General features: G+C 36.1%; 2 protein-coding genes across 4 annotated transcripts in view; both read left to right on the top strand.

The window, feature by feature from the left end:
* The window catches only part of LOC142335868 (KICSTOR complex protein ITFG2-like), a 408,175-nt gene extending 405,462 nt beyond the window's left edge, over positions 1 to 2,713 (top strand). For both annotated transcript variants that reach the window (XM_075384203.1, XM_075384201.1), the window contains exon 12: positions 2,406 to 2,713. In XM_075384203.1, coding sequence (XP_075240318.1) covers positions 2,406 to 2,479 — 74 coding nt within the window. In that variant the 3' untranslated portion in view covers positions 2,480 to 2,713. The remainder of the gene's footprint in view (positions 1 to 2,405) is intronic.
* A 109-nt stretch (positions 2,714 to 2,822) lies between these two features.
* Positions 2,823 to 20,312, top strand: LOC142335869 (obg-like ATPase 1). 2 transcript variants are annotated; one of them, XM_075384204.1, is made up of 7 exons: positions 2,823 to 3,202; positions 7,986 to 8,113; positions 8,693 to 8,829; positions 10,405 to 10,613; positions 14,631 to 14,771; positions 15,295 to 15,391; positions 19,903 to 20,312. In XM_075384204.1, the coding sequence occupies exons 1-7, from the start codon at positions 2,955 to 2,957 to the stop codon at positions 20,131 to 20,133; spliced, it is 1,191 nt and encodes a 396-aa protein (XP_075240319.1). In that variant the 5' UTR covers positions 2,823 to 2,954; the 3' UTR covers positions 20,134 to 20,312. The 2 variants fall into 2 exon arrangements, with proteins under 2 accessions (XP_075240319.1, XP_075240320.1); XM_075384205.1 differs by having other exon boundaries at positions 15,295 to 15,395; positions 19,907 to 20,312.
* The last annotated feature ends 2,202 nt before the right edge of the window (positions 20,313 to 22,514 follow it).

Raw genomic sequence — 22,514 nt, 5'->3', positions numbered from 1 at the left:
GCTAACGGGTTGGTTTGAGTATTCAACTATTAAAGCATATGGTCATTAATCCGCTTTTCCGTTCTCTTATGGCTTGGCTGGCAGCCAAGTGTTCAGCTGGAACTGCTGAGGCAGCATCTTTTTACGGTGCTAAAGGCTTTTAATAGTTCTGTAATTCCTACATACCCCATCCCCTCAGCTCCTCCATTTTCTGTTCTTTTACTTGGTGAGTCTTAGGTGAAGTTAGCTGAGCCAGAACCAGCCTTGCTTCAGTCTTTTGCGAGAATTTCAAAATTCCTTAGTCGGTTATGTTTTAATGAAATTCAAATGCCAACTTGATCAACCTATGTTTTAGGTTTTTAATTTTTTCGATAATTTCTTTCCATGTTCGCGTCTCAGCCGCTACCCGCGTCTCTAGTTTGTATCAGACTATATGATGATAGAAATAGTAGGAAATGAATATTTCTCCTAAGAATAAATGTTTTGTATGACATGAAAACATGAAAATGTTTGAGTTGAATTACACATGTTTTTTTTACTTCGGGCATTCATTAAATTTGCCAATTTTATTACTATACTCCTAAGGTTAATGTTGATAGTACAATCCAATTGATTCGGGGCAACGCCAATATGATAGTTGCGCAATTCGCGGGCGATTGACAGACAATCTTTAACGGTTTAAAATTTCTCAAAAATTTTGCTCGAACACGTGCAGGAGAGCTGACGAATTTATCTTGTCATTCAATGAGAGGAGAGATTCCCCTTCATTTGACATACGTAAGACCCGTTTAAATGGTCTTTTATATAAAAATTTGAAAAGTCGATTGTGGGTTGGAAAGATAAGACCTAGATTGTGCGGGCCCAACAGCAATTAAGTAGATGTTTTGCATCTTTTCTGTTTGCGCCCCCAGTACGTTATGCACCCCCCGTTACAGAACCAGTGACATTACATTGTAAATCATTGTGTAAAAATACGGCGTGTCGGGGTGGGGGTGCAAATAGTATGCACCCACTAAGCTTGGGGGCACAAAGGGAAAAGATCTTGAATTATGAGCATCATATCACGAGATTAACTACTGAGTGTTTAACCCTCTAATTTGACAATTTGATCGAATCGGCTAGCAACACAGCATCTGCTTTCTCTGTGCATGCTAAATTTGCAGCTTTTAAATTCGTCCTTTTAATGCAATTTTTTGCGTGCACAATTTTCGTTAGACCCTTTTCACTTTTCGACCTAAAAAACGTTAACAGGTACCCGGAGGGAGGGCAACAGGCTCTCTAAGAGCCTCATGCCTTACTAGATTCTAAGTATCCGATTCGCCGTAACTGTTATGAAGACGTTATTTGGTGGTGTAAACGACGATTCTTAGAGCCCCCCCCCCCCCCCCCTCCCAACCCACCGACCACGTCACCCTTCCACTCCCTACCCCCTCAACCTCGCCTCATTACACATGTAATTCCGCACGCTTGCGGTGATTATCAATTGGTGACAATTTTTTGATAATTAATTGCTTTCTAGCGAAGTATCCTCCTTCTATTGCTCTGTTTTTCTCCTCAAACTAAAGTCTTCCAACTATTTTTTTCAAACACTACCCAGATTTGTTTGTTTCTGTTTCAAAAGTTAATGTGGCTGTTCTAAAGAGAGCAAATTCTTGAGGATTCTTTTAATCGAATTGGCTCTGCGTTTGTGTTTGCTCATGCATTACTAGACTCGTATCCGATTCACCGTGACTGTTATGAAGACGTTATTTCATGGTGTGAACGACGGTTCTCAGAGTCCCTCCCCCCACCGACTACATCACCCTTCCACTCCCCACCCCCTCAACCTCGCCTCATTACAAATGTAATTCCGCACGCTTGTGGTGATGATTGTGATTATTAATTGGTGATAAGTTTTTGTTAATTAATTGCTCTCTAACGAAGTATTTTGCGTTCTATTGCTCTCTATTTGTCTCCTCAAACTAAACTCCCCAAACTATTTTTTAAACAAACACTACCCGGAATTGTTTTAATTGTTTTTGTTTCAAAAGTTAATGTGGCTGTTCTAAAGAGAACAAAGTCTTAAAGATTTTTTTAATCGAATTTGTTCTGCGTTTGTGTTTGCTTTCCTTTTACTATTTTAGCATCATATTTTAATCACAAGGATATTTGAATGAGCGTTTCTTGGCTATGGCTGGGTATGACTATTTGTTTTTGTACTACATATCATGCGATATGACTATTTTCGACTATCTGCTAAAAATCAGTTGAATGTCTCATCTTGCTCAACAAAATGTTTCGAAGTTTTCTTTGATTCTCCCTAGTGAGACTAGTCTCCCTACGCATAAGGTGACAGCTAGCATACTTCCTTGACTCGCTGTTTGTGAGTAACTAGTCCGTCGTTAGTCTTTACGCTCAATATTTTATCATCTTATTTACGTGTTTAGATAATGCGTTGGAACAGAAGAAATTGTATCGAAAACTGCTATACAATTGTGATGGTTCTGGAGGAGATCTATAATGGGCAATCGAAGATGGTACTGAGGAATTTGACATATCGATATCGGTGGCGTGTGATTGGCCGATCCAGGAAGAATTCGCCCCCCAGAAGGAATTTGCCCCATCCAGGAGAAATTGCCATACTTGTTCTGGAAAATCCTCGTATTTGGAATAATTCAAAGAATTGAAATATAACTTTATTGTATTTATCAAATTGAAATGCTGTATTTTTGAATTTAGTTGAGTATTTCATGTATTCTTTTGTGTTTTGGATTCTGCCGTTACAGATCGTTCTAAAAACGTTTCAGTAAGTATTGATCAGATAGTTTGAGGTTCGAACTCGAATTTCGTGCTTGTTTTAGATTGTTTATGGCGTTGACGCGCAAAGTTTGTACATGACGTGTTATCCAACATGAAGAGCATATGATTAGTTTTACCATACAGTGCAGTCATCGTATTTCCGAATCTAGTTCTATTTCTAACTAACACTTTTAAAAATGGGTCCAAAAAAGAAAGGCGATGCCGAGCCGAAACCGCCCGCAATCATCGGACGAGTGGGCACTTCTCTCAAAATGGGAATCGTGGGCCTCCCGAATGTGGGAAAAAGTACCTTTTTCAATGTTCTCACCAAATCAGAGGCAGAGGCTTCTAACTTCCCCTTCTGTACAATCAACCCTAACGAGAGTAGGGTTCCAGTGCCTGACCAGAGATTGCAGTTCTTGTTCGATTTCTGGAAACCTGCCAGGTTTGTATTGGTCCGATATATTATAGGAGCTGTTGAGAGAAGCGATAATTTGAACAGTTTATAGCCCTTGGAAAACCTGGATAGGGGGAATGGGGTGTTTTTAAATACGAATTTTAAGATTGCAAAAGAATTTTTGGATGAGCTTTTAAAACTTTAGAAGCTAATTAAAGGTGGTTGGAATCGAGTATAAAATGTCTTTAAAATAGGCTTTTATAGCGCACGCTTGAACAGATAATAGATATACATGGAATTGAGTTATGCTTTAAAAGCGTTTTATGAAATATGGAAAAATAATGATAGTGTTGTTTAATTAATAGTTTAGGTAGTGGGGCACTATTGTTTTTCTTTGCCCTTTTTCACTTTTTAAAATTTCCACGCTCTTTTGTTATTAAAGACAAAATATCAAGACAGTTTAACAAAACCAGGATCTTGGCTTCAACGTACAGATCTCTAAAGGGTCTCCTCAGATAATGAAGAACCTCATCCAGTATATTACACTTGATGACCATGACGGTTTCGAAATATTTATTTCGCAAATGAGTACCAAAAATCAGCAATCGAAAGTCTTAAACTGGACGAGATTAATACTTTTATTGATAGGCTGTAACAAGTTGACGACCCTCGTGCAGCGTGTGGAATACTAAGAGTTGACATATATATCAACTATCTTTCACCCAAACCAGTGTCTCTGGACGGAAAGAGGTGCTGGCCCTGCAATCTTAAACAGTTGAAAATGCAGCGGCGGAGATATGCCTAGTTATTTGCTGTTCGTGGTATTGATTGTCAAGAAACCAGAATAACCTTTTTCCCCTCTTTTTTTAAAGTTCTTGGTGATTTGTTTGAAATTTCACGTGTGGTCATGAAGATAGAGCGTCTTGGAGACGGCAATGCAACATCGGGCGAATCTAGCATCGAATTCAACAGACTTTTGCGAGCAATATATAACCAACTAATTTGCGGCTGCGCCAGCATATTTCTAGGTTTGCTTGACAACTGATAACAAGAACTTTCTATTTCTCCGTAACTTAGCTAAATAAAGATTCAACTTTATATTAATTGTTCTGAAAGCCTATGAGAATGTGATTCCTTAATTGGAGGGGAGTTTGCGCTTAATTGTTGGCCTGCTGGCAGGTTTTCATCAACTGTCCTCTATGTTCACTAAAATATGCTACCTCATGGAATGATTGTATGCCTGTTGATAAAACAAATATTTCTGCCTTTTGTCTTAAAATATTGGTAAAGCCCGGGAGTATTGAATTCCTGATTAGTTCTCTAAGAGCCTTTCTAGTCTCTCAGTATGCGTAGTTTGTCAAAACTGCCGAAGAGGCTTAACTTTATGTTGTGAAGAGGAATTTTATGAGTTAAAGACCCCCACGCCCGATTCACGCCGAACTCCTTTTTTGCATCCTAGATCATTTGAAGACCTTCAAGTTTTGTACCCTGCTAAAGCTGCATTAAAATTAATCTTCCCCTCTTGACCGCCGGTTGTTTGAGAGCAATTCGTCTGACAAATGTCAGGTATATTTTGGTAATATGAGCGTTCATCAAAAATCATGGGAGCAAAATGTATAATGATAAGACGAAATGGGTAAATAGATTACATTTTAATGAACCATTTTTGTGGAAATACTCTCGAATGGGGTTTTTGCATCAATTTGACCAAAGGTACTATCGTTAAGCAGGGTTCACATTTTGAGTGTCAACTTGTCAACTTAGGTTGACACGGTAGGTATCGTCTAAGATTTTTCGACGGCACTTACAATTAGGAAAGAAAAGTAAATTTAGTAATTAGAAAAATACTTCGAAAAATATGAAATTTGCTGGTATATTTTTTAAGTAAGAAATTGTCACTTTGATTCAAAAATTACAAAAGTGAAGAGCAGTACTTTGCATACCTGTGATTAATATTTGATACTTCTAATCGTTTGATTTTAGGATATGTTTTGTTTGATTTATGATATATTTCGTTTGATTTTAATGAATAATCGTTTGATTTTATCTATTGATTATCCATTAAGTTTTCCTTCGAAATTCCAAACGTTTCTTTATTAATAGCCGCCCTCATCTTCTCAGCCGGCTATTATTGCGCTCGTATTTTTTTTTTACAATTCAAAGAATTTGAATTGTATTGGGGCGCTGTCTTTTTTTTTTAAGATCTGTTCACACATTTTCATGATTTTTGAAGTCAAATTGGAGTAGTGATTTTGGTCACGCCGAAACAGGAAGTGGAGTGAAAAAGCGAGTGGTTTTGCGGCGTGAAATTTTTTCGCTCTAAATTTAAAGTAGAGTGAGAGAAGGGTGTTTGAACAAAAATTCGGTTTCTCGGTAGTGGTTTTTTGTTCACATGCGGCAATTTCACTCTGATTTTTACTGTTTTTTTCGATTTTGTGGATCGGATTTTTTTCTCAATGGTTTTGCCAATCCATTCACAGCTCATTCTAGGCCTAGTTTTTTGTTTGAATTAAATTTTCATTTCTCGCTAGTGGTTTTTTTGTTCACATGCGGCATTTTGACATTGATTTTCTGTTTTTTTCTTATTTTTTTATCTGATTTTTCAAAAAATGCTTTTCTCAATCCACTCATAGTCCATTCTAGGTCTAGTATTATGGCATTTTGTAGTGAACTGCCGCCACTTGAGTTTGGCTGCTTGAAAATGTAAATAAAAAAATTAGATCGCTCAAAACAAAAACTCAAGGACGCAAAAGTCACTTAAGAAGTCAAAATGAAAAAGACCAACACGTTTTAAATACTGGCTTCAAACTTCGTTCGAATGCAAATAAACCTTATGTAAAAAAATAGCACGTGCAATGGCTTTGGGATTGCAACTAAATGTTTAAAAACGTGTATCCTCAAGGGAATTGAGATCAGCAGAACAATTCTAAATTTTCCGTCAGAGTTAATATTGCATTAACTTTAACAAACGACTACAGAATTCATGGCATTTAATTAGTCTCATCTATGATTTTATTACTTATGATATAATTTTTTCTCTGATCTATGAATAAAAGTTCGCCAAATGATAGCAAAAAATATTTTTAGTTAGTTTTACTTAAGTCTTTTTTGCCTATTGAAAATCTGTCAATTAAAACACTGTGCCAATGTCGACTCATTTCATCTAGATTTCTCTGATTCTTGGAAAAAATTTATTTCGGTTTTTCTTTTTTATACTTGATGTCTTCCAAGGAGCAGAGAAATTTCAAATAACTATCCAAACAAAGTATGAAAAAAATTGAACATCGCCAACATTTTAAATTACTATCAAATTATCCTGAGCATAAATCTAAAATTCTAAAACATCACTGCTTGAAAGGTTGGTATTGGAGACTGATCTGTAGTTTATGGGGGCACAGATTTTCTCACTATCAATTCAATTAATTTTGATGAAACTTCTAATACACACTGTCAAAAGTACTGGCTGGAAAATGAATATTTGTTTTTTGAAGTTTCAAGGAAAACCACGTTTTGTACTGTAACCATCACAACAGATAATTCCTTTTCGCTATCAAAAGGTTATCATCCGAGATTCTACAATCTAGTACGACCATCATTTTTAATAGCCGCGCATCGATAGCTGGGGCTATTATTGGCCTTCTTTTGGTTTTTTACAATTCAAAGAATTTGAATTGTATTAGGGCGCTGTCTTTTTTAAGATCTGTTCACACATTTTCATGATTTTTGAATTCAAATTGGAGTAGTGATTTTGGTCACGCCGAAACAGGAAGTGGAGCGAAAAGGCGAGTGGTTTTGCGGCGTGAAGTTTTTTTGCTCTAAATTTAAAGTAGAGTGAGAAAACGGTGTTTGAACAAAAATTCGGTTTCTCGGTAGTGGTTTTTTGTTCACATGCGGCAATTTCACTCTGATTTTTACTGTTTTTTTCGATTTTGTGGATCGGATTTTTTTCTCAATGGTTTTGCCAATCCATTCACAGCTCATTCTAGGCCTAGTTTTTTGTTTGAATTAAATTTTCATTTCTCGCTAGTGGTTTTTTTTGTTCACATGCGGCATTTTGACATTGATTTTCTGTTTTTTTCTTATTTTTTTATCTGATTTTTCAAAAAATGCTTTTCTCAATCCACTCATAGTCCATTCTAGGTCTAGTTTTTCTGTTTAGTCAATGAAAATTCTTTGAATTGTACGTCAGGACTTGTCCTGCTATGTTTTTTTACTTCGTCAAACTTTTTTTCGCTTTACCATTTTGCCGCTTTTTCGACATTTTGCGTGAAATCTTTTTGACTTCTCTAGGCTAGTTTCTCTCTTCTCTCATTCTGCCAAAAGTGAATTTAAACATCAGTTGCTAGGCAAAGCAATTCAAAATGAACAGAGTCGGTATAAAAAATTGAAGTCAGAAATAGAAACGGGATAAACCCATAAAGCCCAATTTTAGATGCCCGCTATTTGAACGTCGTTCCTATAAGTCTTAGTTACCACCTCGAATGCTTATTGGTGTTGATAGTAGCCCCTGTAGCCTCTCTCTAAGAAACAGAAGTGTGTTCAACTACGAAATGCCATCAAAATAAATCGGACTTAAAAAATTTTTTTGTACAAAAATCTTTTTTTTTTTCAATATATTCTATTCGTTCAATCCCAATCATGCTTATTGGAATCAACGGCGGCTATTTTTCGGCAATCTGCCGGGTATGTTTTGCTTTTCTTCAGATTTGAGCTTAAATTTAGATTATTATAACGATTGATTGCGATCCTGATTTATTCACACACTTATCGAATACTTTTGTTGAGAGGTTTCCTAATTTTAATTAAATCTAACGGAATCTTTTGTGTTTAGCAAAGTGCCTGCTTTCTTAAATGTGGTGGACATTGCGGGTCTGGTGAGGGGAGCCAGTGAGGGTACTGGACTGGGCAATGCTTTCCTCTCACACATCAGAGAATGTGACGGAGTTTTTCATGTGATCAGTAAGTTGTCATCACCAGCACTGATCATTGCATGTATCATTAGTTTCCTGAAATAGATTCCCAGTTTGCTGATGGACGATAGTACATGGAAACATGAGAGTTTTTTTTTTACTCCAGAACACCAATTTTGAACGCATTATTGTTCTACGAATTGATGTTTTCCGTTTTTGGCTCAATTTTTCATACACAATTATACTGTATGCTAGGAGTCGAGACAGCAGCAGACTCTAGGCCACAGACTCTAGGCCACTGGTGTTTACTGAATGTACTATTGCGAAACAATTTCGGCTAAAGTGCTGCAATTAAGCTTCTCTTCTAATCTGTTAGTTGCGTTAGACCAGTTAACAAACAAATGTAATGACTTATCTTGATAAGATCTTTAGTAAATTAATTTTTTTAAATATGCAATATCCACATAATTTCGAAAAAATGCATGTTTTTTTACAGATGCGAAATTCGTAAATATCTTTTGTTTTGTTACCCAGAATCCTATCAAGATCTGAAGTCGCTTTTCAAATGAATGACTGAAATGAATTTAGTGGGTGCTATGTTACTAAATGGAGACCTAAAATTTTTTAGGAGTGTTTGATGATGAGGAGATTACACACGTGGATGGGGAAGTGAACCCAGTGAGAGACATTGAGACGATTCTGGACGAGTTGAGACTCAAGGACATCCAGTATGTTGAGGGCAGATTAGATGGACTCACTCGACAGGTAAGCAGTGCTCAAGTTCTAAGAATTGATGTGTTTTTAGTTCGCTAGCTCATGATGTAGGTAGTGTTTCTGTGAGTTATAACTGATTATACATTTTTACAGATTATAACTTTTCACAGTTAAGTTATTTGACTGAGATGTTTTAAATGTCTGATCTTTCCACCTTTAAATCTTCGTTGTCAAGAGCCTCACTTCGTTGCACCTGCCCAGTCATAGTTATGAAATATAAACTCCGTATTAATTTAAAGCAATGCCATATCAGGACGTGGCTTGTCGGCTTGCTACACTACGGTACCAAAAAGCTACGTACAGCATGATTTCTGCTTTCAAAGCATAATTCGTGCTTCATAAGCATGATTTGCGCTAAGGCGTGAAAAAAGTGTGAAATTTAGAAGTTTTAATGGAAATTTCTTTCTCACTTTCTCCTCTTAAACAGAAAAGATGGTTAAACCGCTTTGTTCTTTTACCGTTTGCCAAGTTGTTACGCTACGAGATGTCGGATTTTCATGGTCTAAAATACAAAAGCAAATGAACTTGAAATCACGATCCAGTGCACAGTATGCATACAAACGTTACTTGAAAAACAACAGTTTCGAGGCCCAGAAATCGAGCGGAAGACCTCCAAAATTGTCAAAAAATCCAAAAAAAGTTAGTTGCCGATGTTTGAAAGATCCCAAAACCTCACTGGAACGCATTCGAGTGGCTCCTAACGCTTTCTCTTGCTACGAGGCAATTTCCAGAGGTACAGTTAAACGAACTCTCAAAAAAATATGGCGTTTTTTCAAGAAATGCGGCAAAAAAATTTAGTTTGAAGAAGAAAAGCAAGTGTTTTCGTTCAAAATGGTGTATCAATATGCTCAAGAAGCCATTCTCGTTCTGGCAGAATGTTGTTTTTACTGATGAAACAAGGGTGCGCCTCTCGAGCGACGGAATTGTTAGAGTTTTTCGAAGAAATGGAACGAGATTTCTTGAAAAAAAACACAAAAAATTTGAGTTCGGACAATCGATCACTTATGTATTGGGGTACAATACGATCAGATCGGACGCAAATTGCTTGTTAAGTGTCCAAGCAAGCTAAACGCTGTGGATTATTTGGAAATTTTGAAAATTTACGAAGAAAAAATGCATTTCCTGGACATTATTTTTCAACAAGATAATGCTCCTGTGCATAAATCGAAGATTATCGGCAATTTCTTCCAAGAAAACGAGTGAAAGGTACTTGAATGGCCAGCATACAGTCCAGATCTGAATCATATTGAAAATTTAGTGGCAATTTTGCAGCAACGATTACGAAAACAGACAGTTTTTTGGGAAAATTTAGAAGAAAAAGTATGAAATTTGGAATGAAATTGACGCAGACGTCGTGAGAAACCTGTATGAAAACTATACAAACCGTCTACTAGACGTTAAAAAAGCTAAAGGTGTAATGACGCGTGTAATGACAAATTTGAACTCAAACTGTTATATTATTTGTTGTTTGTGTTGCTTTTTATAAAATCTTTAGGTGCACGTAGCTTTTTGGTACCATCGTGTGTTTTTTTAATGATTGTGATCACTTGTGTGTGTGTGTTTCAGGTGAAAGGAGGTGACAAGGCTAAAAAGCAGGAATTTGAAGTGCTTAAAAAAGTGTCAGAAGTTTTGAATGATGGCAAACACATTCGTATGTTGGAGTGGAATGATGTGGAGATTGAAGAGTTAAACAAACACCTTCTCATTACAGCCAAGCCTCTCATCTATCTAGTCAACATGTCTGAGAAGGACTACATTAGGAAGAAAAACAAGTGGTATGACTTTATCTGTTGTTCTCTTTTTATGGCATTCATACATTTGATACTCCCAAAATTTAGTTATCAGACTTTTTGTAATGGCAGATCATCTGAACTTGAGCTAAATGTTTTTCGGTGGGAGATTAGTTTTTGGGTGGGCTTTTGAGTGTATACAGGAAAATCGTGTCAGCAATTTCTCGCGGAAAAAAGTTTTTCTCAAAGGCAATTTAGATGAGATTTCATGTTCTTGTTCCAACTGTCTTTGAAAACTGAATTGGTTTATGATATAGCGTTTAATTGCTCTTGAAGGAAGTTAATAGCAATTATTGTAAACGTGTGTCTTTTTTATGCAAAATTTTCGCTTGACAATTTTGACTTTTCGAGTGACTTTTACGCCCTTGACGTTTTGCGTGATCTTAAGTTCTCTCTCAATCACAATTTCAAGCAGCTGAACTCAATTGGCGGCATTTTAATACTAAAAGTCAACTGAAAAGTGCGCCAAAACTGGTGCCATTTTTTACTTTAAATCTTAATAGTGGTATGTGTTAACCTCTAATGTGGTTAGTTGAAGCCCACTATTGAACTTCTTAGTCGCATTCGGGCTACCCCCCCCCCCCCCCCACGACTGAAGCAGGCTGCAATTCATTAGAGCTCCCACTAGTCGTTCGAGAGCAATTCTTCCGAGGTTTAGTCGGTTATGTTTCTGTTTGCTCTTGAACGTTGGAAGCAATTGTTGTAGTGGTGCGTGTCTATGCAAAATGTTTGCTTCACGGTTTTGTTTTTTCAAGTGACTTCATCACTTGTTGATGTTTGTATGATCAAAATGCTCTTTGAATAGGTTATATTCTAAACTTTCATTTGTCAAGGATAAAATTCGGGTCAATTTATAGTATAGTCACTTCTCTTGACTTCTCATGCCGTCAGAGCGTTCAGATACTTTCAAATATTATTAGCTATAATAATATTTAGGTTCAGTTGTGAAAACAAGAGCTAAAGTATTTTTAATTAAACAAAATTAAAAATACTTAGCTCTTGTAGCTTTAGGCTTGGAGCTAACCTATTTTAAACTAATCAAAATTGGCAAAATGTTGCTTTGCGTTTGTTTATTTTGGAAAGTTTTATTATGAAATATTCTGTAGACCCAATCAGCGCACTCAAAACAAAAACAATTCATTCATTTGTTTGTTCGTTAGTTGTGCTTATTAAACTCGTTGATGAAGAAAAAATTTCTAATACTTTTTCTCTAACATCTTTGAACACGGCTCTGATAGGCTGGCTAATTGCGTCTTTGATAGGCTGACCGGTTTTGTTCTTAAATATTCTTTAGCTCGCTTGACTGAGTTGACCTTCTGAGGATAAATTGGCAAAGCCCGAGGTCTTTAATTACCTTTGTTGCTGTCTGAGAGCCTTAAATGGCTCTAAGTATACGGTTCACTGCAGCTCTTTAGGAAGCAGAACTTCATGGTGGAAGAGAAAGTTTTGCATCTTGGTAGGTTCGGGCCCCTTTCTGTCCCATTTCCCCCATTTTAACACGAGTGGCTGGCCTCCGTTAGCTTAAAATCTTTAGATTATTGTCAGTTGTGTTTTCGTAGTGCCCAATAATAGCCAACGGGTCATGCGTGTTCTCTCTACAAAAACTTAACTCTTCTCTTGCCAAATTTTGTTCTAACACGAACTTAACCCATCCCAAGTTTTTTACTGTTCTGCCCATGGGATGCGTTTGTCTATTCGAAATTTAGTTGAGCTAGCAATTTAGTTAGCTGAAGATAGAACAGCAGAACCTAAAAATCTACTTTTTTTGTTTATATTAAATCTAGTTTTTGAGAGAATCTTCTAAATTATAAGGGCTTGTCAAAATTATGAAATAATATACTTTCACTCGCTTTTTAAAATTCTTGAATCTTGTTCAATTGAAAATCTCTTCGAAGAAGTTTTCTAGTTCTTGTGATTTATTAGTGCTAGGCGTTTATAATAAAGGCTAAAAATTTGGGATTTGGCCCCAAGTCCCATTTCGCCAACCTTAACACCAGTGGCTGGCCTTCGTTAGCTTGTAATCTTTAGATGGTTGTCAGTTGTGTTTTTGTAGTTCCTAATGATAGCCAGTGGGCCATGCGTATTTTCTCAACAAGAACTTAACTCTTCTCTTCCCAAGTTTTGTCTGAACAAGAACTTAACCCATCCCAAATTGTCTGACTGTTCTGACTTTAGGGCGGACGCCTTTATCTATTCAAAATTTATTTTAGATACCAATTTAGTTAGCGCACGATAGAAAACCAGAATCCAGTTTTTTAGTTTTAAATCTAGTGATATCTAGTGTTTATGTTAGAGAATCTTGTAATTTATAAGGGTTTGTCAAAATTATGAAGTATTAATATACTTTCACTCGTTTTTTAAATTTCCCTCTTCTGTTGGTCCCCTTTCTGTCCCATTTCGCGCATCTTAACAAATTTGGCTGGCCTCCGTTACCTTGAAATCTTTAGATGGTTGTCAGATGTGTTTTCGTAGTGCCCATTGATAGCCAATAGGTCATGCGTATTTTCTCAACAAGAATTTAACACTTGTCTTTCCTTGTTTTCTGAACAAGAGCTTTTGTCTGAAACATTTCAAATGTTTTGACTGTTCTGCCCTGGGGACACGTTTGTGTATTAAAAATTTAGCTTAGCTAGCAATTTAGTTAGCGGACGATAGAAAACAGAATAGTCTTTAGTTTGTTTTAAACCTAGTGTTTAGGAGAATCTTGTAAATTATTAGGGCTTGTCAAAATTATGAAGTAGCAATATACTTTTCGCTTTTCAAAATTCTTGAGTCTTGTTCAATTGAGATTCTATTCTCAGCAATTACCTGGTGCTTGTGATTAATTGCTCTCTAATGAACTTCATTGCAGTTTTTGCAAACAGTAGCGCTTTTCTAGATTAGAACAATTCTTTGGCTTCTCAAGTGACTTTTTCACGCTTTTGTTCTTCATTTTTGAGTGATCTCTATTCTCATTCGAAAGTAAAGCTTGATGCTAAAATAAAAACGATTGCAACATTGATAAAAACAGGGACTGATAGCCTAGTGGTCAGTGCTTCTGGTTAGGGAGCGGGAGATCAATGGTGCGAATCCTTTTGTGGTCATCTGTTTTTCCATCTGCTTGTCGTTTGAGAGCAATTCTTCCGACGTTAGTGCTAGACGCAAAAAAGCAGAATCAAGTTTTGATAAATTTTTCTAATTTTTGCTACATCAAACAAACACAGCTTGTTAGTCATATAACGTTAGAACCACTCATAGTTGATGGCATAAAGTAAATTAAACTATTTTTTCAGAATAAAGAAAGTTTTCGATAGACTGTTCTTTCTTGCTTTTGACTGATGCAGTTTTTCTGTGCGCAGTTTCTGTCGCATTTGTTCGGTCGGGTATTACTGAGAACCTGCCTAAAACTTATCAACATGTAAAACATCATTTGAGTTGAAATACAGAATTACTAGGAACATAATTACTAAGAGTTTAAATGATCTTTTCTCAAAACAACGTTTCTTTCGCCGCTTGAAGTTTGTTTTGATATTTTGTCTAAAAGCAGGATCATATCATCTGTTAGCAAAAATAAAGCTATACAAAATATTAGGATTAAAGTTGTTTAATTGTTACGATTTTACGATCAAATTGTTCAAGATTTTACGTTGTCTGCAGATTGGCCTGAAGATCTAAAAATGAATCGAAATTTTGTTTGTAAGTCCTGATAAATTCATAATCTGTACTTGTCTTTGTTTTTTCAATCAATGTACTTCTGTTGCTCCTATATTGTGCATGCTTATGTGCATAATCGCTGCATGTCAGTTATCTTTTTGTTAGTTGTTTTGGACGTTTGGAATTTTGTCCTTCAATTTATGATATTTAGTCTTTATTGTGTCATAATAAAATCAAAGATGGTATCACCAATGATTGTTCTTGGATTCAATTTTTGCCAGATGAAATAGAATGTTTCTGTGAGTAGTTATCATTGAACTTATGGAGTGTTTTAAACATTTGAAGGATGAGGATGTTGATTTTATTCAGGCTGATGAAGATCAAGGAGTACTTAGACGAGCATGACAAGTATGCAAAAGTGATTCTCTTCAGTGGATGTCTAGAGTACAAACTGTTCGAAATGGCAGACGAGGAGAAAAAGACATTCTTAGAAGAGACAAAAGTTGAAAGGTCAGTCCTCAACTTAACTTCATTCACGCTGTTGTTAGGTTAGTAGTACAAGAAAATGAGGGGAACGTCAACGTTGCTAAAAATGTCCCCAAAGTGTCCCCCCCCCCTACGGGACATACCTCTCTATCTTAATACATAGTGTCCCCCCGTTGAAGATTCCGGTCACTTTTTTTATACTATTTAGGTTTCTACTAAACGGCTTTATTATAATTAGTCAGCTATACCATTAAAAAGCGGTTGGCGTATAGGATAGTCACGTTACCTCGGTTAAAATAATCAAAACGGTCGAACTTAGAAACACTGGTTTGTAAGTGTCTGTCTTGCTTTTCTTGTTAGATCTTGTCTGTCACCACTTACGACACCACACTTTGACCATATTTGAAAAAACGCTTGTTTTGTGATGACTGTCGCAATATGTTACAACATGTGCGTCCAAGTTTAACCAGGCAATTTGTAGTTCCATAATTTCACTAATAACTTTGATTAGGAGTGGGTGTTAAAGGGTCTTTTGTCTTTGTTGCAGTGCTCTGGAGAAGATAATTGTGAATGGGTACAAGGCCCTGAATCTCATCTACTTTTTCACTGCAGGAGAGGACGAGGTCAAAGCGTGGCCAGTACAGGCAAGTCACCCTCTTCCCTTTTTCTTCTCTTGGCCATTTTGATGTTTTTATAGCTGCGAAGCTGTAAGCTGAGCGGAGCTATATTGCGGTGCTCTTGGTTTTTACGACTCGAAGAGGAGTATTGGTTTTCTCTCGGTATTTTTTTTACAGGAAGTAGATTTGTTCACGCGGCATTTTGACCTAAAAGCGAAAGTGAGAAAAGCTGTCTTGGTGAACAGATTTTCGCTAAGCGAGAGAAGATTTTTGATTATGCGCTGCGGTTAGTGAATGACTTTTTGACTTTGAAAAGTAGTTTTTGACTGAATGGCACATATAGATACCCGTTTTTAGCCGTTTTTTCGTCGAAGTGGCCCAGTTTTTTTGCTTTTAATTTGGTTTCTTGTAGAACTAATTTTTATTCGATACTATATTGAAAAGTCAACCTCGGAAATTGATGCCACAGCAGAGCCTGAAAATGCGTTTCAAGTTGAAAATTGGCACATATTTCTTGATTTTTAAGTTAATTTTTGTTTTTTTTTTCTATTAATTTCTTCATTTTTGGATCTTTTAACCGTCTTTTTTGTCAAAAATCAGTTAATAGGGCAACTTCTCTTTGATAATTCATATACTCAACACCTCTTTCTACCTTGATGTAATTTTGTTTTATAAAATTGTACATATGCTAATCCGATTTTGGTAGTTTATTCCTATTTTCGTCAGTTTTTTTGTATTTTGGTTGCAATTGCTAGAAATAGTCTTTTTGTGCAACATGAGGGACTTTATGTTTATTTCAATAGAAATTCAATAATTTTTTGGCGTTAAGTTTTTGAAAAACAGTCAAAACTTTTTCATAAAGTCAGTCTTTTTTAAGTTTTTTTGATCATTTTTTTGCAAAATGTTTCAATGTTTCGTATTTATGAATTCTGCTTTTTCCTAGTTTTTTGTTCTCTTCAAAAGGATATAGATCTTTATATCGGATGACTAGTTATCTTTTCTATGTCTTGAATGCTGAACAATGAAATGTATTCGTTTTTCTTGAATTTTTTAAATTGATTTTTAACTTTCAGAAGTCAAGAATGTCTTTTTGTTACGGTGTTCCGTACATTGTGCCCATATTCTTCACATTCTAGTTAGTATCATTTTGCTTTGACCTGGCATCTACGTTCATTTTCGGTCTATTGATTTTTTCAGTTGTTAAAAATGAATGGTTTCAGCTTTTTCTTAGATTTTCGTCATTTCTTTTGTTTGCAATTGATTTCATTCAACATAAGGCAGTACTGAGTTTGCTAGCAAACCTTTTCCAAAATTTCCACTTATGACTATTTACTGCAACTTTCTTCCGGCCTTGGTATTAATTCAAACGATTTTTTGCCTTTGAATATTCTTCTGCTGCTTATGTCTTTTCTATGATCAATTTAATTTTTGAATTAGTTTGAAATCATGTTGTCTAGCATATGTACCACAAGGAACAACGGTGTGCTGTTTTTTGTCTTAATTGAAGTGATTGGAAGTGTAATTATAAGTGTTATTCTTAAATTTGAGCTTTCTTTTTTGAAAAAAATTTAACTTAGTTTCTAAGATTTTTATCTGCCGTTTGCTTTCGCGATCTTTTCCAGATCAGAATCTTGAATTATTTGAGGGCAATTGATAACCTTGGCAGTTTTTTCAGCCTATCAGTTTTGTGACCATCTTAATTTTTTCGGATTTTTTAACGTTACCAAACGTTTTCAATAATTTAGCATTTTTCTGCTTTTTGTTTCTCTTGGTGACAGTGGTTTAAGTTTTATCAATTTTTAGAGCAGACCTGGAGAGGTAATGAGTTAATGGTTTAATACAAAATGTAGTGGCTTCCGCTGCAATTACGGTTTTGTTAGTGAAAATTTGACGCTTCGAGTCGCTTCCGGAATTCTTCCGGCTATGTTTTTGTTTCGTCGTCTGACGCTCTTTTTCGTTTTACATTCTGTTGTAGAACATTCTGTTGCTTCACGTTTTCAGTAACTTTTTTCACGCTTCAGTTCTTGCTTTTTGCGTGACCTAAATTGCTCGCATTTAGAATTTTTCTGTTGCTAAAACAAAGTTGGTTGTAATATAAGAGCGTATAAGGGACTGATAGCCTAGTGGTTATTGCATCCGGTTCTTACGCCGGGTTTGAGGGTTCGAACATTTGCGTCAACAAAAGTTTTTGCACTCAAAATTGATCTCAAATGTACACCCCACCTTGAATAAAAGTTGGCCGCTATAATTTTCTCTAACTCTTCTGCGTTTGTTTCTATCTGTATTTTACGGCACGCAAGTCTGCCGGCTATAATAGTTTCAATTGCTGGAAATAAATGATTTATAAGTAATGCATCTTAGTGTTAGCCGCTGAGAGTTTTTGGTGAAAAAAAGACGTCACGGAATTGAACGTTATAGGGAGTCGTAGTCCACTGTAAACGTTAATATTTTGGCTGATGGCTGGGTCGAAATATGAATATTGGTGCTTTTGCTTTTTTTTTCAAAAACGATATTAATTCAAGTACATTACACGTGCGTCAAAAGTTTCAACCAATAAATGGCATTTGTAAAACAATTCAAATTTTTCGTTACTATAGCTGCGAATTTATTGTGGTGTCCTTTATTTTTACGACTCGAAGAGGAGTACTGGTTTTCTTAGGTTTTTTTAACGGAAGTACAATTTGTTCAGGCGGGGTTTTAGCGAAAGTTGGCAAAATTGCCGCATAAACTAGTTTTTTCTGAGCGAGAGAAATTTTTGTTTTTGCGCTGCGTTGAGTGAATGAATTTTTGACCTTGAAAATTGTTTTTGACAGATTGCCACAAATATATAACCGTTTTTAGCCGTCTTTTCGTTCGTTTGTCTCATTTTTTTGCTTGCAGTTCGGGTTTTTATAGAATTGTTCTTTGATCTACTTTGCATTAATATAACATTCTGAATTTGATAATACATTTTTTCGAGAGCTAATTTTTTGCGTTTGAAGTGATACCGTCAGAGATTTCAGTTTTCTGCCTTAAATTTTTTTATTCATTAAATTTTTGATTGCTACTTGATTTTAACAATATTTTGTCATTTTTAGCAATTTTTTTCATGGTCTCAAGTCTAATTTCTTGTTTCACTGTTCTCTTTCTGGTTTCTGATTTCCACGGAAAAATGGCTATGGAAATTTACTGAGCCTCCAATGCTTGATGACGAAATTTAATTGTTTTTCTACTGAAAATTTTCGATCAATTTTCAAACTGTAAAATTATGAGATGCCTGCCTTTTGGTGCTATTTTATAGAATGTGACTGTAACCATTATTCCTGTATTTGGCACCTTCTTGAGTGTCGCTGAGGTGCCAGCATAATCTATAGTATTATTTGCTCTGCCTCTATGTGTGATTGAAAAATTTCTAGGTTTTTATCCTTTTTCTTTGATTTCAGTTTTTTTTGTTATTTGATTTTGTTTAAAATAATTCGGTTGAGATCATGGGTAACCGAAATTTTTTTAGGCGAGTTGAGTTGAGAACTTTAAAGAGTGAGCTAAAATTTAAAGACCATCTCAGCTTTAGTAGCTATCTTTAACATTATCTTAAACTTTTCGGTTATTCACTTTTACCAAATTTGTTTATTGCAAGATATCGCGGTTTCAAGATATCTTGAGTTTCTCTCAAAATGTGGACTGCGCGTTTAGTTTTGAGTTTTTTTTGTTTTTTGGGCGAAGTCATAACTGTTTTTGTTTGCTAGCATCAATTATATCTGTACTGAAATTTTCCCCGTTAGAAAACCTGATTAATTTTTTACCAAATCTTTTAGTTAACTCTGGAAAACAATAATTGTTTCGGGACAAACAAAGTTGTCAAAAACGGCTGTTTTTACGGTTATGTTTAGAATGGTCCGACACCTCGAGTCGCTTGCGAAGTTCTTCCCGCTATGTTTTTTTGTTTCGTCGTCTGACGCTTTTTTTCGTTTTACATTTGTTCACACATCAGAGCTGAAAAATTCAAATTTTCTGAATGACTTCTTCCTCTCACTAACTGAAAATGCGCGTTTGAGGTGAAAGAATTTCATATTTGCAGTAAAGGCAAAGGCCCCTAATAAAAAGGCTTTCCCGGAGTGAACTTCAAAGCGCCTTATTAATTTGTCTCTGAATGTTTTTACATAACTTTTGAGCGGTGTCGATAACTTTTTCAACTTATATTTCTGTTTCCATCTGTATTATATGGCACGCAGTCTATTGTGCAGCTTTTCCGGCAATCTGCCGGCTATGTTTTCGTGCAATCATCTGTAATGGTTGTGAACGATTAAATCGCGTGGAATATGCCTGACTGATTTGTCGCACCCCAAAGCGGGCTAATCTGCGCGAATCGGCGAAAGTATGAGTTTTCCAGAAGGTTAATTAAGAACACGAGGTAGCGTTTTAAGATGAGCATGATCTCAACTTACAATGTTGTGCACATTTGCGCTCGATTGCGGGTACAAATTCAACAGTAATGTCTTGGTATGTTTATATCCCTTTAAACACAATTAATATGACAAGTCTGTATATGTATTTTGTAGGTAGGAACTAAAGCACCTCAAGCAGCGGGTAAAATCCACACAGACTTCGAGGCCGGATTTATCATGGCAGAAGTTATGCATTTTGACGACTTCAAAGAAGCGGGATCCGAATCAGCCGCTAAAGCATCAGGAAAATATCGTCAGCAGGGCAAAAATTACATCGTAGAGGACGGTGACATCATTTTCTTCAAATTCAATGCGGGTGCTGGTCTCTCGGGCAAAAAGAAGTAAACGGGACGGTTTAGAGTCGTTTTTGATCACGCCCTGGTCGGATTAAGAACGAATGATGCGAATTAAATAATAAGTACAGGAATGATCAAAGGATCGCTTTTTATGCTGTGCTGTATATTGCTTTGTTCAACGTGATGATTGCCCGTTCACAATGACGAATTGAAATATTGCGCTCACAACGTTTTCTCAAGAAGCAAATTTTTCTGATTGATTCTTGGCGATGGACAGGGTTATCAATAACTGACTGAATATCATAACAACAATACATAAACTTATTCATTGAGTATTTTGAGCAGAAATTTCTTGGTTAATTAAGGTCAAATCAAAATCATTTCGGGCCCCTGTATGATGGAAGAGATTTTGTTACGTTATGCTTATCTGTGGTTTTGTTGAAAAAATGGTAGTCTGTTTGATGAAAAACTTTGTTTCTGCCCTCACGGTAAATGTTTTTGAGGGTTTCTACATGTGAAAAATTTTGGATTGCTTTAGGGCTATTTTTCCAATCTTGGAGAGAGATAAAGTCGACTACCAAATCCTCGGGCTTTAATTTTTCTACAGTGTCTCTCGGTACTAAGCACTGTTCAATCCAATGCAATTTAAAAGAAAATGATGAGTATTGGAGTCAGGATTATTTGGGAAATTCAGATATTACTGCTGTTCTTTGTGTTGGGAACCATTAGAGGACTTGAATTGAATCTAAATCCCCATATAGAGACAAACCAAGAGGGTAAAGATCATGTTTTGGTAAAATGCATTTTTAATGTGACCCATAATTTTATCAGCATAAATTGTTAGCAAGTGCACGGTTCACCCCAATTGCTGGGCATAAAATGAGTCTCTCCAAAAATGGTTTTGTTCTATGTAAGTAAAGTTAATGTTATCTGTTCCCATCACTTAAACCGAAGTTTCGTCCGAGCATTGTTCGTTTAATTATAGCTGCGAAGCTGTAAGCTGAGCGTAGCTATATTGCGGTGTTGGAAGGTTGTTGGAAGGTGTATCACTTTAATTGGAAGGTTATTTGAGAGAGTGGTGGTTTTTCACATGTGGCATTTTAACTTTGATTTTCTGGTTTTCTTTCATTTTATTGATCTGATTTTTTGGAAATGGTTTTCCCAATTCACTCAGTCCGTTCTAGTCCTAGTTTTTTGTCTAGTCAATGAAAATTCTCACGAATTTTACGTCAGGACTTGTCCTGCTATGTTTTTGTTTTTTTTTGTCAAGATTTTTGTTACGACCATATGACGTCACAATCACTTCAAATCTGCTTTTTGTTCATTCGTTCATGCAAATTCATTTTTCACTCTTATTGGAGCGAGTTTTTTGTTAATTGATGTGATTGAGTTTTTGGTCACACGTGACTGAACTCACCCTCAGAAATGACTTCCTCACTCGGAAATTGACTTTTCTTTACTTTAATTCAGAGAGATAAGGCCAAGTGAGTGCTTGTCACTCTAATTAAAGATTACTTGAGAGTAGCTAATCGAAGCAGCAATAAGTTAGACAGGTTCTTAATCAAAATATAATATCTGAGCATTAAATAAAGTTACTGCGGCTATTTGCTGGCAATCTGGCAGCTATGTTGTTTTATGTTCGTTTTGGTGCGATTCAAATTTTAAGAAGTCGCGGTTGTTGAAGAGAACAGTTTCAAAGAATTCAAAAATTTCCAGGTTTCGTTTTTTGCAGAATGGGTCTTGTCACCAATGCTTAGTCTGCCTTTTTGAGTGAGAGTGAAGAATGAAATTTTATTACCGAATACAATTCTGAAATTCCGAAAAAATAACGAGGAATCTATTAATAAGTTAGTTATTGCAAAATGGGCGCGTTTTTTCGTCGTCACCAAATAAGTCTGTTTTCAATGCAAGAGGATCATGCCACAGGGTTTTGGAAGGCTCAATATAATAGTTGTTGCAGCCAGCAAACATTTCTCGCCTTTTCGCTTTTTATCGCCAAGTCGGCTTGTTTTTACTAGTATCTGGAAAACCTTCAACAAAAATTTTTGAGATCTGTCTTCGATTAGGAGCAAGCACCCTGCACTGAGTGTGCAGCCCCACACTGGATAAAGTATCCAACCTGTAGAAAACCCGAACCGGTTGATTACAGTTGCATCTAATTCGAACGTACAGTTGACCTAATAACGGCAGTTTTCTTTATCAAAAAGATCATGGCGCGTTCTCAAACTAGAATGACAAAATATTGGTTGTAAAATTTTAATAACAGCAAATAATTAAAATGACGGAAGTAAAAAGCATCCAAGATTTCCAGCCTTTTGACAATTCAAAGCCAAGCTGGTTTGTTGCGAATATGTTGAGAGCCAATTGCAGTGGGTTTTTTCGTCCCCCACCCCCGCAGCTTAGACACGTGACTGGGGGGGGGGGGCAAAC

This window comes from Convolutriloba macropyga, chromosome 3 (assembly GCF_964194025.1).
Source record: "Convolutriloba macropyga chromosome 3, txConMacr16.3, whole genome shotgun sequence".
In the NCBI taxonomy this organism is placed as follows: domain Eukaryota; kingdom Metazoa; phylum Xenacoelomorpha; order Acoela; family Convolutidae; genus Convolutriloba; species Convolutriloba macropyga.
This window is presented reverse-complemented; position numbering and strand designations above follow the sequence as displayed.

Coding starts and splice junctions, on each gene's coding strand:
- LOC142335869 (XM_075384204.1), top strand. CDS start 2,955: ATGGGTCCAAAAAAGAAAGGCGATGCCGAGCCGAAACCGCCCGCAATC. Junction 8,830..10,404: donor TAGATGGACTCACTCGACAG/GTAAGCAGTGCT, acceptor TGTGTGTTTCAG/GTGAAAGGAGGTGACAAGGC. Junction 15,392..19,902: donor TCAAAGCGTGGCCAGTACAG/GCAAGTCACCCT, acceptor TGTATTTTGTAG/GTAGGAACTAAAGCACCTCA.